General features: G+C 46.7%; 1 protein-coding gene across 1 annotated transcript in view; it reads right to left on the bottom strand.

Moving 5' to 3' along the window:
* Window positions 1–1,343: 1,343 nt before the first annotated feature.
* The window catches only part of Fbxo36 (F-box protein 36), a 66,970-nt gene continuing 56,041 nt past the window's right edge, over window positions 1,344–12,272 (bottom strand). Inside the window, exons 3-4 of the mRNA XM_021650854.2 lie at window positions 9,326–9,498; window positions 1,344–2,115 (exon numbers count right to left, since the gene is read on the bottom strand). Coding sequence (XP_021506529.1) covers window positions 1,915–2,115; window positions 9,326–9,498 — 374 coding nt within the window. The 3' untranslated portion in view covers window positions 1,344–1,914. The remainder of the gene's footprint in view (window positions 2,116–9,325; window positions 9,499–12,272) is intronic.

Below are 12,272 nucleotides of genomic sequence, written 5' to 3'. Positions count from 1 at the left end.
AACTATTCTCTGTATGTTTAAGAACAAAACATTTCAATCGGTTTTAGATATCTGTCTTCACTCAGTCATGTTCCTGCCATTTACTTGTTTGATTGATTGACTGACTGAGACAGTTTCATTATGTAGCCCTCAGTGGCCTTCAACTCCATATATGTACCTGCCTCTGCTTGCCAAGTTCTGTGCCTGCCTATGAACGTCACACTGCATTCTGGTCAGGCACTACCTACAGAGCACTTGGAGATGCTACCTGATTCTTTTGGCTAACTTCTTTTCCAACCAACGAGTGTGATCTGGACTTCTGTGGGCATGCTGAGGGAATTCTCCTTGTAGCCTTTTCAAACGGAAACCATAATCAACAATATACAACATGGAAAGACTTTTTAAATGATATTGAGTGCTGGAGAGATGGCGCAGCAGTTAAGAACACTGGCTGCTCTTCCGGAGGACCCAGATGATGGCTCACAACAGTCTGCAACTCCGGCTTTAAGGGATCAGACAGCCTCTTCTGGCTTCTGTGGGCACCAGGCATTTGAGTGGTTCACGGATTTACATGTAGGCAAAACACCCATACACATACAATGAAAAGAAATCTGTAAAAAACAAAAGTTCTGAGCTACCAATTCAGAGCTTTTTTCTGACTGCTTGTCAACTGAAAGATGGGACCAGAAATTCTGGGCTTTCAGTTCTCTCTTGGACCTCAAGTACACTGAGTAACAACAGTGTCGCTAAGTCATCTCTCCAGCCTTCCCTGCCACATTTGATCCCCCCCCCATTTATTTTTTGGAGACAGGGTTTCTCTGTGTAGCCCTGGCTGTCCTGGAACTCACTCTGTAGACCAGGCTGGCCTCGAACTCAGAGATCTGCCTGCCTCTGCCTCCCGAGTGCTGGGATTACAGCTGTGTGCCACCACCGCCAGGCCCTACCTCCTTTTAAAGACAAGGTCTTCAACCTGTTGTGTGGCAGAGGAGGCGCATCCCTGGGCCACGTGAACTGTTTGCACTGGTCACCCACCGTCTACGCTCTTCAGATCCCTGTGCAAGGTGCTGGCTGTCTGCATTCCCTTCAGAAAGCAGCGCTTTCCCTCGAAGAAGTGGCAGTTTAAACAGTGGTACCCATCCTCTAAGTAAGGGCTGCCTGAACTCCAGGGCTGTCAGGGGATGTTTGTGTGGTAGATGACGCCCCGGGTCCACAAGGACAGTGAATGGATAAAAACTCTGCTGGATGAAGTGAGGAGGCAGCTGTGCTCTCCTGGGGTGCCTCCCTTGGCACCTGCGCCTCCAAGTGTTGGGTGGAGATTCCCAGACACCCGTTCTACAGAGAGATGCAGGTAAGACAACATCGGGGGAAAGAAAAAATCAAAAGCCAAGCAGCTGTTTTGAATGCCTAGACAGAACAGACATTTAAGCAGCCATGTGCCGTGTTGGGGGTAGGGAGGGGGTGCCATGAATACAGTGTGCACTTGGCACAAAGGTCAGCACCTTATGAACTGGGCATGGTGGTGAATGCCTGGAGTCCCGGCAGTGCAGAGGTGAAGGCAAGAGGGTTCAAAGTCATCCTCAAAGTCCAGCTTGGGATCCAAACAAAAACACAAGCCAGCTAGTATCTCTTTATTGTTAGTTCACACACAACAGGTGCCTCTTTCCTCAGGGGAACAGGGGACGGGGAAGGTGGCGGCCTGAGCTTCCTGTCTCATCGCCCTTAGTACTTGGGCCGTGGGGTTGGCCTGAGCAGGACAGAAGAGGCTGCTCAAGCAAGGGACTGGGTGGATTTGCATGTGTGTGTGCAAAATCAGATTTGCAAGTGATTCCCAGAATCGCTTAACGTCAAAACCTGTTGTTCAACAGGTGAGAGGTGAGAGCGTGAGAGGTAGACGTGAGAGAAGCAGGCTGTGGCCCCTGCTGGTGGGAAGAGCCCCTAAATACTCTTCTGCTTCTCCTTCTGCTTTGCCTGCCTCTGCTTCTGCCTCTTCCGGCAGATCTGCCTCTGCAGCTGGATCTTGTCGGTGAAGAACATCTGTCTCCAGCCCACGTCCTTTGCCAGGGCCCGCATGTCGGGGGTGATGGTGTCACAGGCCGTCTGAACTATCTGCTCCCACAGTGGGTCGGACTTGCACAGCTGCGGGGCGGGAGAGCCAGGGGCAGGGTAAGACACGCCATCCACCAGCTCATGAACCGCTATGAAACAAACCGCCTGCTATCTAGGAGGCAAGGCGTGACTTCGGGTGCCAGGAAGGTTTGGCCTTCAGAAATTGCTCTAGCCAGAAAAGAGGCAAGTGCAGCAGGATCTACAGACACCCACAGAAGCAGTGGAAAAAAGCAAGTCCTGCACTCAGTAAAGATGTGAGACCTGGGGCTGGAGAGATGGGCTCAGCGGGTCAGAGCACTGGCTGCTCTTCCAGAGGACCCAAGTTCAATCCCCAGCACCCACACATGGCAGCTCACAACTGTCTGTAACTCCAGTTCCAGGGAATCCACACCCTCACACAGACACACATGCAGGTGAAACACCAGTGCACATATAAATTATATGTATATGAAAAAGACGTGACTCCGGGGCTCAGCTGGTAGAGTATTAGTGCTTGCCTGCCATTCGTGAGGCAGAGGGTTCAGCCCCGGGCACTACATTAACTGATGAGGAGGAGCTTGGGACGGGAAGGCGGGAGGCTGGGAAGTTGAAGGTAGCTTCTGCTAGCTGGTGAGGTGGAATGCTGGGCTGACCTAGTGAAGGACCTGGGACGGCTGCACTCACAGAGAACTGAGGCCAACCTGAACTAGTGAAGCTCGTCCCCAAATCTGCATAAACAGCAACCGGGACAGCCATTACAAGTCACACCAGGCAAATGAAGCAGTGACACTGAATCATGGGTTTCATCCTGAAACATTTCTGAGGGTTTTGTTTTTAAACAGTCTTGCTATCTAGCCCTGGCTAGCATAGAACTCATTATTAGGCCAGGCTGGCCTTGAACTCACGGAGATCTGCCCGCCTCTGCTCCTGAGTGCTTCGAGTAAAAATGTGCCACAATCCTGACTTTTTTGTTTTGTGTTTTGTTGTTGTTTTCTTTTTCGAGAAAGGGTTTCTCTGTGTAGCCTTGGCTATACTGGAGCTCGCTCTGTAGACCAGGCTGGCCTCACGAAGATCCGCCTGCCTCTGCCTCCCGAGTGCCGGAGCTAAAGGCGGGCTCCACCACGCCAGGTGAAAATGCTTGGGTTTTTTGTTTTTGTTTTGTTTTTCTCTGTTGAGCACCCCAAACTTTGGGGCTCAGTTGCCAGGCAGTGAAAGCGAATCATAGGATTAGTACCCCCTGGAGGTGCTAAGCTAGAATTCCTGTATGAAGTTGACATGGGAATTCTAGAAAAGGCTTGAGTGGATTCAAGCTAAAACCTGTGCTTTTTTATAAACCAGGAAACGGTGCTCAGAACGGACAAGAGAGAATGTTTGCCTCAGGATGGGGAGCAGCTAGAACAAAGCCCAGTTCTCTGGCCTGGTGCTTGTTTAAAGGTGCCCAGCTGCTGTGCAAACATCTATCTGGGGAGACAGTTTCCCCCTGGAGCCCAGGGTGCCCGCGGCTGAACCCGGAGCCTCGCAGGCGCTAAGCACAAGCCCTACCACTGAGCTCCATCCCCGGAGCAGAATAGTATGGCGTGGATCTTGCACTGGGAGAAGCAGCGCTCACTGTCATTCCCGACACCTGGGAAGCAGAAGCATGTGGGTCTCTATGAGTTCAAGGCCAGCCTGGTCTATATAGTGAGTTCCAGGACAGTCAGGGTTACATAGTAATACCCTGACTCAAGATAATGACACAGACAGTAAAACACACACTACCCACGCATTCTCTAGGTCCCCTCGGCACCCTCAAAGCCACATAGGGAGAGACCTGACAGCCGTGTGTTCACCTGCTCTCCTTGTCTGGAATTGGGGATCCCCTTCAAAGGGAGTTTGTGGACTCAAGGAAAATAAACATCCCTGTGGACTGGTGAGGTGACTCAGCAGTGAAAATTGCTTCTCTAAAAAGTCCAAGGGCCAGCCAGGTGCTGTGGTGCATGCCTGTAATCCCAGCACTCAGGAAGGAAGAGACAGGTAGATCTCTGTGAGTTCAAGACCAGCCTGGTCTACAAAGCAAGTCCAGGGCAGCCAAGTCTACACAGAAAAGCCTGTCTCTACACACACACACACACACACACACACACACACACACACACACACAAAGTCCAAAGGCCTGACTTTGATCCCTGGAATTTCTGACCTTTACATACATGCTATAGAACACCTACCTGCTCACATACATACCACACACACACACACAAACACACACTTAAAAAAATTAAATCTGCTTCCTCAGCTAAAATCTGACAGTGGAGAGTGTTTTGTTTTGGTGGTGTTTGTTTGTAACAGTGTTTCATTATTAGCATTGGCTGTCCTAGAACTCACAGAGATCCTCCTTCCTGTCTTCCAGGTTATGAGACACCACCCCAGCCATTTTGTTATGTTGTTTCTGAGGCAGATCTCAAGTGCAAGGAAGCTTAGTGTCCCCAATTCTTTCTTTTTCTTTCTTTCTTTCTTTCTTTCTTTCTTTCTTTCTTTCTTTCTTTCTTTCTTTCTTTCTTTTTCAAGTCAGGGTTTCTCTGTGTAGCCTTGGCTGTCCTGGACTTGCTTTGTACACCAGGCTGGCTTCGAACTCACAGAGATCCACCTGCCTGTGCCTCCCAGAGTGCTGGGATTACAGGCACCCATCTTACCTCATTTCTAAACCACAAGGAATGTGGTCACTGTTGCATCCCAACCTGAGTCTCTGGCCTCTCTAAGTACACTGGAGGTTTCTTTGGGTCATTTCTGGTGCCTTGGCAGGGAAGGGGGTCGGGAGAGAGGATAGAAGGGAAGCAGGCACCCATGGAAGGCGGCTGCGTGGCTGTGCATCTCGGTGAACGTCCTTCAGCTCAGGGTCGGCCTTCCATCTGAGGTGTAGAACCCTGCCTGACAGATGTAGAACTCTGTCTGTCTAGAATCCAAGCCACCTCCAGGGTTGCTCTCTTGTGAGTCAAGCTCTGAGGAGGCTTCTTTGTTCATACGGAAAAATAAAGCCACTGAGCCCACCAGATCCTTAGTTGCTGCTGTGATTAAAGGTGTGCATTAGCAACACCTGTGTGTATATGCTACGTGTGTGAAGTTTCCTCAGAGGGGAAAAGAGGGTGTGTGTCTCCTGGAGCTGGAGTTAGAAGTAGTTGTGATCCAGCTGACATGGACACTGGAAACCAAATTCAAGTCTTCTAGAAGGGCAGCAATCCCTCTTAATCACTGAGAAATCTTCATATCCTTGGAGCTGTCCTAAGCTAGGTACTCTGCCAAGGTAGACGTACCAACTTAAGTGAAGGGAGTCTTCAGTCTGACAGGAATAAAAGTCAAGGGAGGTAGGACATGCTAGTACATGTGATGCATGGGGGTCTTACCATGTAGCTCTAATTGGCCAAGGCTCACTGTGTAGACTCGGCTGCCCTCCAGCTCACAGGATCCTCTTGCCTCAGCCTCTCAAAGGCTGAAACGACAGGTGTGAGCACCATAGCCACATCAATGTGCATGTTTAGTATATATGAAGCCCTGGCTTCAGCCCCTAGTGAACATGGATGAACATGCACAAGTCTTTTAAATGGTGGGGGGAGTACAATACTTAAAGATCCAAGGGGCTGGCAAAATGGCTTGGTAGGTGAAGGCATTTACTACCAAGCCTGATATCTTAAGATTCCCCTGAACCCACAAAGTAGAAAAAAATAATCAATTTTCAGAGGCTGTCCACTGGCCTCTACACTAATACTGTGGCACAAAAGTGTGCATGAACATACATGCACACACACAAAAAAATAGATAGATAGATAGATACACAGATAAACAAATAAATACATGTAATTTAAAAAAAACTGAGGTAGGCATGGTGGTGCATATCTTTAATCCTAGCACTCAGGAAAAAGATGCACACAGACTTCTGTGAGTTTGAGGTTGACCTGTCTACATAGCAAGTACCAGACCAACCAAAGCTACATAGTGTGACTGTCTCAAAAAAAAAAAAAAAATGCTGAGGCTGCAGCTCACGTAGTGGAGCGCTTATCCAATATACATTAGGTCCAAGGTTCACTGCATAAACTGGGTATGGTGGCACATGCCTGGAATCCCAGGACTTTGAAGGTCAGAAATTCAAGGTCACCCACAGTTACGTAGTGACCTTTAAAAAGGGTTCAGGGGGGAGGGGCTGGAAAGATGGCTCAGAGGTTAAGAGCACATGGCTGCTCTTCCAGAGTCCTGAGTTCAATTCCTAGCAACCATATGATAGCTCACAACCATCAGTGATGAGATCTGGAGCCTTCTGGCCTGCAGGCATACATGCAAGCAGAACACTATATTCATGATATCTGAGAGAGAGAGAATAAAGGGCTGAAGAGATGGTGAAGCAGGTAAAGGCACTTGCCATGCAAGCTTGGCAACCCAAGTTCAACCCCTAGAACCTACATAAAGATGGAAGATGAGAACTAACTCCACAATGTTGTCCTCTGTCTCCATACACACACGATGGCATGTGTACCCATGCATACACACAAACACACAACAAACATACATACGGACAGCCTGGCTCCAGAGCACTGGGAATGTTATGCAATGCAAGCTGGGCTGCAATAAAGGCAGAACAGTGAGAACAGGAGAAACAGAGTAGGCCTGAGAACTTGAAGGAAGTAGATGCCCAGCATGAGGACAGAGATCCCCAGATGCTGCCAGTTCCTGCCAAGCCCTTGCAATGGCACAAGACAACAAATTTAGGCCCTGGCAGATGCTTTCACTAGGGCCCTACCAGTGGATTCTGATCACCTCAGCATCTTCTTTAACGTATGAATACCTGGATTGGGCCTGGTGGTGCATACCTTTAATCCTAGCACTTTTGAGAAGCAGAGGTAGGGAGATCTCTATGAGTTCCAAGCCAGCCAAGGCTACATAATAATACCTTATCAAAATAAATAAACAAATGAATTAATTCATATAAAAAATAAGCTGGGCAGTTGGTGGTGCAGGTCTTTAATCACAGCACTTCAGAGGCAGAGGCAGTCAGATCTCTGTGAGTTTGAGGTCAGCCTGGTCAACAGAGCTGGTTCCAGGACTCCCAAAGCTACACAGAGAAATCCTGTCTTGAAAATACCCTCCTCCAAAAAGTAATAAAATATTTTCAAAAGATGTATGCAAACAATAATTACTCATAGTACTTATTTCTCGTCCTTCACATGTAGAAAATAAAAGTCAAGTCTAAAAAATGTAAGCTAGATGTGATGCCACACCCTATAAGCCCAGCACTTGGGGTACTAAGGCAAGAGGATCATGCCTGTTCCACAGCAACTTAATTTATACTGGGATCTGGTCTCAGAAATAAAGAGAGGGGCAGGGAGATGGCTCAGTGGTTAAGAGCACCACCTCTGGAAGAACAGCGCAGTTCCTATCACCCACATGGCAGTTCACAGCTGTCTGTATCTCCAGTTCCAGGGGACCCAACACCCTCATACAGAATTACATGAAGGCAAAATACCAATGCACATAAACTAAATAAATAGAAATAAATAAAGATTATGCATACTAATAAATTAGAATACTGAAAATAAATTCTGATCATAAAGACAGCTTTACTGTATTGTGGGAAGAAAACGTTATGTTGACTCTGGCCGGGCATGGTGATACACACCTTTATTCCCAGCACTCAGGGAGATAAAGGCAGGCAGATCGATGCCTGGTCTACAAAGTAAGTCCAGGACAGCCAAGGCTACACAGAGAAACCCTAAAAACAGATAGAGTTACCCACTTCTAAGAAGCAAAGCACAGGAACCACTTAGCATACAGTCCTTGTACCTTGCATGACTGTTTCTATTCAAACCATATTATACTGCGGTCAACTGACTCTGTTTAGCTCTCTAATATATGATAGCATGTTCCTTGAGGGTGGGAATAATGCCCTCTTGTTGCTTGGGTGTCTAGGACAGTGCATGTCATAGAGGCAGGAGTCAAAATGGCTATAGAGATTAAATACAAATAAGCCAGGTGTGGTGGTTCACATCTATAATCCCAGAATTTGGAAGGCTGAGGCAGGAGAATTCCCATGAGTTCAAGGCTAGCCTGTACTACAGAAAGAGACAGTATCAACTGTCTTAACAGAAAAATAAGTTTTCCATGGTGGCACAGGCCTATAATTCCAGTGCTTAGGAGGTAGAAACAAAAAGATTAGAAATTCAAAGCTAAGGAAAACATGGTGGCCCACATCCTAAATTCCAGAACTCAGGAGGCAGCGGCAGGCAAATCTCTGAGGCCACCTTAGTCTACAACATAAGTCCTGGGACAATCTGGGCTACACAGAGAAACATTGTCTTGAAAAACAAAAAAGAAAGCCAGGCATGCTGGTTCAAGCCTTTAATCGCAGCACTCAGGGAGGTAGAGGCAGATCTTTGTGAGTTTGAGGCCAGCCTGGTCTACAAAGCAAATCAGGACAGCCAAGGCTACACAGAGAAACCATCTCGAAAACTTTAAAAAACAAACAAACAGGGCTGGAGAGATGGCTCAGAGGTTAAAAGCACTGCTTGCTCTTCCAGAGGTCCAGAGTTCAATTCCCAGCAACCACATAGTGGCTCACAGCCATCTACAATGAGATCTGGTGCCCTCTTCTAGTGTTCAGGGTAACATGCAAGCAGAACATTGTATACATAATAAAATAAATAGATGTAAAAAAAACACACTTAAAAAACAAACAACAACAACAACAAAAAGAAGAAATTATAGTAGTAGTTGTTGTTCAAGGCTAACATGTACCACACATTTACCTTGATAAATAGCTAGCTATATGGATGATGGTTGAAAAGATAGATAGATAGATAGATAGATAGATAGATAGATAGATAGACAGACAGACAGACAGACAGATAGACAGACAGACAGACAGACAGACAGATAGATAGATAGATAGAAAACAGAACAGTGCCTAGAGAGGTGGCTCAGGAGTTAAGAGCACTGGCTGCTCTTGCGCAGTAGCTAGGTTTGGTTCCTAGCACCCACACAGCACGGTAGCTCATAGCTGCCTTTAGTTTTAGTTTCAGAGGAATAGACACCCTCTTCTGTTTTCCAGGGGTACTGCACGCACATAGTGTACATACATACACACACACACACAGGCCAGACACCCACATATGATAGATGGAGAGAGAGAGAGAGAGACCAACAAGCTAAATAATAAGAAACGACAGAAATATGGAGCCCAGGGTTAGCTCAGTGGGAGGGCTCCTGGTGCAGCCCACACGGCAACAGGGACTGTTACCTTAGCAAACTTGGTTGATGTCTGAGAGAGCCTGGAGATATCTTCCATGTCAAGATAGAAGATGATCTTCAGCAGCAGATTGTCAGAGAGCCGCTCCAGGTAGTCAAGTTTACCTTTGCACAGGTTGGAGACATAGTCTAATATCTTTGCACCAAATATTAGGGCGACTTGAACTGTAAGCCAAACCACAAACCACAGGTACCACATTCAGTAACACAACCACCATCATCAGTAAGAAACAAGCTTGAGGACATTATCATAGACCCAGCCGTTCTTACTCTCACCGAGCTGCTTGTGGCACTAAGGAAGAGGGTTTTTTTTTTTTTTTTTTTTTTTTTGAGGCATTTGTTTGTTATCCTGTTGATAGGGTTGGCTTTCTGTCCTGGTGAAAAGGTCAGCTGCTGGGGGCTGGAGAGCTGGCTCAGAGGTTAAGAACACTCACTGTTCTTCCAAAGGTCCGGGAGTTCAATTCCCAGCAACTACATGGTGGCTCATAATCATCTATAATGAGATCTGATGTTCTCTTGTGGCCTACTGGCTCACATGCAGGCAGAATACTGTATAAATAATAAATAAATAAATCTTTTTTAAAAATGGTAAGTTGATCATGAATACGTGAGAACAAAGAGAACCTGATCTAATTATTGGCTAGCAGTACCCTCCCCCCAGTGGCTAGACCAGCAACATCTTGAGGTTGGCATGACTGGTGATGCTCACCCAGGCTAACAGCTAACAAAGAGTCAGCTAGAGACAGGTGAGGAAGCGCCTGTCACCCACCCGTAGCTGGGTGAACAGAGCAGAAAAAGAGCTTGACCACCTCCTTGGTTGTGTAGGGAAGTGCGGGGTGAGTTTGCATAAAATGTAAAGGCCTTCCAAGGGCTCCATCCTTAAGCCTGGACTTTACGGTTAAAAGGAAAAGAGCCTGGCTGGGTGTTTATAATCTCTGCACTCAGGAGGCAGAGGTGGGTGAGCCTCTTTAAATTCAAAGCCAGTTTGGTCTACACAGTGAGTTCCAGGCAAACCTGCGATGCATACTGAAATCATGTCTCAAAAAGAAAAACAAAAAGAAAGGATTTGTGAGATGCTCAATAGGCAGACGTTGCCAAGGCCAAGAACTTGAGTTTGATCCCCAGGACCCATATAGTTCGGAATCGAGAACTAAGTTCTGAGAATTATCCTCTGACTTCTGTGCTATGACAGACACACAAATAACATACATTCATTCATTCATTCAATCAATCAATCATTCATACATACATACTGTCTTAGTCATGGTTTTATTGCTGCAATGAAACACTATAACCAAAAAAGCAAGTTGCGGAGGAAAGGGTTTATTTGACTTACACTTTCAGATCACAATCCATCATTGAAGGAAGTCAAGACAGGAATTCAAGCAGGCTAAAACCTCGAGACAGGAGCTGATGCAGAGGCTATGGAGAATGCTGCTTCCTGGCTTGCTTCCCCTGGCTTGCTCAGCTGGCCTTCTTATAGAGCCCAGGACCACCTGCCCAGGGGTGACACCACCCACAATGGGCTGGGCCCTCCCCCATTAATCACTAATTGAGAAAATGCCTTACAGCTGGATCACATGGGGGCATTTCCTCAACTGAGGCGCCTTCCTCTCTGTTGATTCCAGCTTGTGTCACATTGATTCACAAAACAGCCAGTACACATACATACATACATACATACATACACGTTACGTTTAAGCAAGAGATTGGAAAACTAGGGATAAGAAATAAAAAGGGTTTGCAACTGCATAGACCCTGGAGCCAGTGTCAGCAGGCTGGCTGGCTCCCCCAAACTCTTCTTCCTTAAAAACTCTATTCAAGGCACTACTGCCCTTTAGGGTTATTAGATCCAAATTTGGCTATTGCCTCTGTCAAAGGCCTGAGAGACAAGGAGCTTGGGCAAGCAAACAAGTTTATTGTAAGACTGGCAGTCCAACAGATCCTCCTGCCCCCACCAACCCATGATTATTTCCAGAGCCATCTTTTCCCCAAGCCCATCATCACCCAAGCAAAGCATGGGTCTTGTTGAAGTTTGTCCCCACATTTCCACATAGGTTCTATGTTGAAAGAATGGTGACAGAAACATCTCTACGCAGAGAATTCAACATTAAAAAGAGCAAAGGCCTGGCTCTAAGTGGCTCACACCTGCAACTCTAGAACTAAAAGACTCAGAGGCCAGAGGATCATGAGTTCTAGGTCAGCCTGGGAAATTCCAAGTTAGTGTCAGCCACACAGCTAGGCCACCTCAATCTATCTCAGACACACAGCTAGGCCATCTCAATCTATCTCAGACACACAGCTAGGCCACCTCAAAGGGAAAACTAAAGTAAGACCCAAGCATGGCAGCACAGGCCTAAAATTCTAGTCCTTGGAACAGGGAGGTCTGTGGTGGTGTGAATGAGAATGACACCCATAGGATTGTATATTTCAGTGTTTGAGCCTCAGTTAGTGGAACTTTGGGGTTTCAAAAGCCCAGGCCCATACCAGGCCCAGGCAGGCTATCTCCCTGCTTTCAACTTATGAGTCAAATGTTAAGTTCTCAGTCACTGCTCCAGCACCATGCCTGCATGCCTGCTGCCATGACAGCCATGGGCTCATTCTTGAAACTATAATCAAGTCCCCAATTAAATGTTTTCTTCTACAAGTTGCCTTGGTTGTGGTGCCTCTCCGAAGCAATAGAAAATGACTCAACCACAGTGCAATCAGATTGATCAAGAACTCAAGGCTATTCTCAGCTAATGTTCAAGGCTTGTCCGGCTACAAAAACCCTATCTCAAAAGAACAAAAAAAAGTATCCAAGAAAACTAACTTAAAGGGAACAAATCATCATTAGCATATATGAAGATTCCTTCCAATTGCATGTAACACAAGTGCCCCTATCACACGGACTATGGAAGTGTCCTACCCATTGCCCTACACTTAGGTGTTGTATCACA

Source organism: Meriones unguiculatus, chromosome 15, assembly GCF_030254825.1.
Source record: "Meriones unguiculatus strain TT.TT164.6M chromosome 15, Bangor_MerUng_6.1, whole genome shotgun sequence".
Lineage (NCBI taxonomy): Eukaryota > Metazoa > Chordata > Mammalia > Rodentia > Muridae > Meriones > Meriones unguiculatus.
This window is presented reverse-complemented; position numbering and strand designations above follow the sequence as displayed.